Source organism: Coffea eugenioides, chromosome 5 (genome assembly GCF_003713205.1).
Source record: "Coffea eugenioides isolate CCC68of chromosome 5, Ceug_1.0, whole genome shotgun sequence".
Lineage (NCBI taxonomy): Eukaryota > Viridiplantae > Streptophyta > Magnoliopsida > Gentianales > Rubiaceae > Coffea > Coffea eugenioides.
Genome location: NC_040039.1, coordinates 36,561,800 through 36,566,834, shown reverse-complemented (window position 1 = coordinate 36,566,834; position 5,035 = coordinate 36,561,800). Strand labels below are relative to the sequence as shown.

The 5,035-nt window shown below is 34.6% G+C and overlaps 1 protein-coding gene across 3 annotated transcripts; it reads right to left on the bottom strand.

The window, feature by feature from the left end:
* Positions 1-578: 578 nt before the first annotated feature.
* On the bottom strand, positions 579-4,527 carry LOC113770884 (exocyst complex component SEC6-like). Of its 3 annotated transcripts, none has more exons than XM_027315500.1 (5): positions 4,313-4,527; positions 2,479-2,619; positions 2,196-2,375; positions 1,304-1,387; positions 579-845 (listed from the first exon to the last, which is right to left on the bottom strand). In XM_027315500.1, exons 2-5 carry the CDS (start codon positions 2,527-2,529, stop codon positions 672-674), a joined length of 489 nt encoding a protein of 162 aa, XP_027171301.1. In that variant the 5' UTR covers positions 2,530-2,619; positions 4,313-4,527; the 3' UTR covers positions 579-671. The 3 variants fall into 3 exon arrangements, with proteins under 3 accessions (XP_027171301.1, XP_027171303.1, XP_027171302.1); XM_027315502.1 differs by having other exon boundaries at positions 579-838; XM_027315501.1 differs by having other exon boundaries at positions 2,479-2,612.
* Between the last annotated feature and the right edge of the window lie 508 nt (positions 4,528-5,035).

Here is a 5,035-nt window from a genome sequence, read left to right as displayed (position 1 = left end):
AAATTTAAATGATATAATTTGGTGAAACTTTGTTACCTCAAATTTATTGCACTACAAGAAAATTGCGTTTCTGTGACAGGCGAAAGTCGTCACTAAAAATTCAGAAGTCGTCACAAAAAAAGTCAGTGACGACTTTTACTGCTGTCACAGAGCTGTCACTAGTTCTATGTCACAAAAGGGGGTCCATGTGACGACTGTTGAAAGTCGTCACAAACGATTTCGCTTTTGTGATGACTCTTGTCGTCACTCATTGTTGTACATTGTGTGACGACTTTTATTGTCACTAAGCTGGCTAAATTCTTGTCATAGTCAACCCTTGGAGTTGTCACATTATGCTTCCGTTCAGTGACGACTTTTGTTGTCATTGTTTTCCATCCATAAAAAGTGACGACTTTCTGGTGTCACTAGTGAAACTTGTTGGCAGTGACAACTTTTTTATTGTCATTTATTTTTTTGTAAAAAGCAATAATCTAATGTTAATTACGCAACATAGCTGCCAACAATCACAAAACGTTCATTGAGTAGCAAGGAGAAAAAAAAAGCCAACATACGAAAAGAAAGCCAACATTCATTTCCAATAGAAGATCAACCCAAATACATATATATATAAATGTTGCCTCAAATGAGTCATAAACCATGCACCATCCAAAATAAGCCATTCAGTTACAATACTAGTGATTTCCCATCCACAATAGAGAGTAGTAAAGTTCTATACAAAAATATGAGCACGATTCCCATCTAGAACAAAACATGAGCACGATAGGCCTTGTAGTCTTCAATTCAAAAACCATCTTCACAGCAATGACTGGCTTCTTCTTCTTGGGAATCGTGTTAGAACCTACACGTTACCAAAATTGAAGCAATGAGCACTGGTGTTAAAACTGGAACTACACTTCTAGATAGGCACCATATTATAAAAACTAATGTCACTCTAATTTGAAATTATAGCAATCTAAGTAAATTGCTTAACACAAAAATAAAGTGAAATTATAGCAAATAAGACATTGAATGTATATTCTGTGAAATATAGAATAACAATACAAACACAATAAATATCTGCATGTTCACAAATATATATGCAATAACAATAACAATAACAACAATAAAATCCTAAAATCATTGAGAGCCTAGATGATCGTGAACCACACAGTATATCAAGAAAAAAACACACACACACACACACACAATCACAGGTGCCTCTTTTTCCTTAGCACAAAAAAAAAATTTCTGATACAGAAAAATTTAGATGAGTTCGACAAACGAAGATCAATTAGACTAAACGAAGTTTACAAAATTCAGTTACCATTGCACAAAGAGGTTCTAGACCAATTTCAGAAGCAGGTTCCTCTAATCTCTGCCTTTCAGCTGCTTGAAAATCAATCATCACCTAAGGAGAAGAGATGACCAATTTAGCAGAAAATAGGAGAGAGAATGGGCAAACTGGTATAATGATTAATTAACAACATAGTGAGAAGGGAATATATATTAAGATAGGGACAAGACCAGATATAAATTAAGTAGTAGCATTTGTTCGACTCTGCTGTATGAAAATGTAGATTGAATTTTCTGATGAACTTGGGCACACCACAGATCATGCAGAAGATAGGCTGGAGACTAGTAACAAATTTTCAAATGTTGTTGTAACTAGAAAATACTATAGAATCATACTGTGCACAAGTGTTAACAATGTGTAAACTGTTTAGTGATATACCAGCTAATCATGTTGTTCAGAAGTATCAACAATATAGGTACTATAAAAGAATACGTCCACTAGAAAGATGAGGCAAAATAAAGAAAATTTTCCAATCTTAGAGTTCTTGACAGCTTAAATGATCTAGCAACATAGATCCAACCTACTCTAGTAATTTGCTTTTAGGAAACAAGTAGTGGAGTGGGAATTAATATCAATAAATTGGAACATGTAAAATTGCTAGAAACAGATTCTGGCACAAAATGGGCACAGTGACAACGAAAATGCAGTTTCAATTCAGACCTTTCCCAGTTAACTGTATGAGTTGGCAGCAAATTCAAAAGGGATCTAAGCAGATAATGTTCATTGACACAGTAATTACTATAGCACAAACAAAAAAAATACTATAAATGTAAAGTACCTGAGGTGAAATTGGTTCGGTTATATCCTCAAATGAACAGCTCCTTTTGACATGATATGAATGACAAAACTATCTCAAACTCACCTGAATTATAGCCAAAGAGATTCTATACAACATGACATCAGTGCTATTCTCCCGAACTATTTGTACTTGCTCTCCAAGGATTCTAAATAAGTCAACAGCAGCTGGTGTATAAAGCTTTCTATCATCTGTTTTCTTAGGTGCTTGTACCTTGTCAGCCTCAAGTATATTCAAATACCATTTCTGCAGAACAAAGTTAAAAATGAAATTTGCAGTGCTGAATATATTTGTTAGAGGAGCAAAATGAAGGAATAGCAAAGCCAAGTAGACATCACATAGTTATTACCCTTGTGGTAGCTTGCATTCTTTCTACATATGCATTCATGAGGGGATCCATTGAGCCACTCTCGGAACAAACTTGAGCTAAGGACTCGTCCACACCAAGTCCAATTAAATTTTCTTGGTATTCCACTACCCAACCTGTAACCTAATTGAATATATTGAGAATTAATTTCTTTAAAAGAAAAAGAAAAACCAAATTACTAACTGATATGAGTAAAAGAGAGTGAAGATTAAAAGCTTCCAATATATGCGCCATGTTTTTTTATCACCAAAAATACTCACAGGACTTACATAGTGTATATATAGAGAAAAGGAAAACCAAAGAGCAATTAGGCTGAATGGTTTTGCGGTCCTATTTGAAGTTATTTCTTTTTCACTCTTGACAAAACCCAAAATCCATTCTAGAATGTATTAAAATCTCTGACCTTCTCTTTCTGAGAGTTTTCTCTTTTAATTTATGAATTGACAGGAAAAGAAACACTAAAAAATCTAAACTTACCTTCTGACTATGACATTTCTTATAGACAAATTCTTGCAGATTTCAAATATACATTTAAAACAAATGATGAAACAGTTTCAGACATAATTTGTAAGTAAAAGATCTTCAAAATAACACCACTACTGGGGGATTTCAAATTCGTACTGAGAGAGGAATTTCAGAATCTGGGGAAACTCAGATATTAGGAAGTGGATGAAAAGGACATTAACATTTTAAGAATCCAGAAATCTGCAGTTCATCCTTAAAGATAACATATCAGAATAGGTTTTGATCTGTCATGTGTTATTTCTATTTTTCTAAATTTTAATCTAATATAAGATGGCTAGTCCTCTGTTCTTTATTTTACCATCATATCTTCAAACCCGACCTATAACAAAGCACCAATTAAATCCAGAATATGAAGAAAATAGATACAGCAAAAGAACACATGATTTTATACATATCCAAGAGTGACAGCATTTGATCCCATATTTTTAATTTGGGAGCAGGTGATCCTCTTTAAGATGCCTTTAAATCCTCTTTATATTTTGTCCCTCCCAGATAAAATTAAAAGATGTTAAAGCCAGATACCTCTACGATGTTATGGAACAAAGTCAATAAAAGAAGAACCGTACACAGAAATTTCTCAAGATACAAACTGAAAATGCAACATTTCAGAAGCCCAAATTGCCTCGGATAATGGCAAGGAAATGAAGCCTTTCGGGGGCAGGACAGAAGTCATTGGATAATGAGCTAACAAAAACAGGGGAAAATTAAAATGCAGGTTCGAAAATGGCAAGGAAATGAAGAACAAAGGGGGAATACAAATATGAAAATCTTAACTATTACAAAAGATTAACCATTGTATGACTAAACACACATTGCACAACAACATGTTAACGGCAATTGAAACCCCCAAACAGTTTTCTGGCCAGTTCCCAAACGTGCAAAATTCTAGTAAAGTGCATGCTTGATTACCAGAGAGAGAGAGAGAGAGAGAGAACCAGAGAGTAAATTACATGGTATGGCATAAAGTACATTTAAAACAGCCAAATAAATTAGGCAAATCAGTCAAGTTCTCTTCCCCTTAAGGAAGCAATTAAATGGCACGACAAATTGTTTAATTTCTCTTTCATCCAACCAAATTAATGCAGTCAAAAAATGCTCGCATTTCATAGCTCCTCAAAGAAAGCCGGTTCTGACCATCCCTAACACTGTTAATACTCCAGATCGCAAGTGTTTCGGATGCGATTTGGCCAAGAGTATTACCTTCCCCACTGCTAATTAACAATCTAGTTCATAAATTAGTCTTTACAATAGAAGGCTGAGCAGCTTTTGAAAGCAAAAAAAAAACACATACCGCACAATTAGCTGAAGAGGGGGTCGGAGAAAAGTCTAAGCTGAAGTCGCGGAACGAGGAGGGAGCTTGGAAGTGTTCTGACTTCGCTTCTTCGGCGAGCTTGACCTGAAGATTGGCACTCGTCAATGGTGCTTTAGAGGAGCATTTTACGGAAGCAGAAGGTGTTTGAGATCCAGAGTTTTTCGGTGTTCACCATAGGAAGGAAAGATTGAGAATGAAATTTGTCCAAGTGTTGGAAGAGAGAAGCGGCGAGACTTTTGTTTGTCTGTGAACAACCAAAAACGACGTCGTTTTGTAGAAATTTCAGCCACCCGCCTCGCGCCTCTTTCAGATTTCAGACTGGCGCTCTTTTTTTTTTGGCATCTAAGCACGTCTTTGAGATTCCAGGATTCACGCCTTTAGCTTCATACATCTTTTTTCTTTTTATTTTCCTTGGTCAAATTTTTTTTTCCAGGTTTCTTTTTTCATACTTAATCTCTTTTTTTTTCCTTAATCTCATCTATAAATATCAAATAAATTATTTGATATTGGTTTCTTTTTTGTGCATGTATATATATATATATGTGTGCTTGTTTGTGTCTATATACATCTTTTTGGGTTTGGACAACTCAATATACAAATTATTTAAGAAATTACCTTACAATAAAACTTACACAATAAAACATGTTTCAAAAATTTAACATGCATAGAATTGCTTATATACAGTATAGCACTTCTTACTCA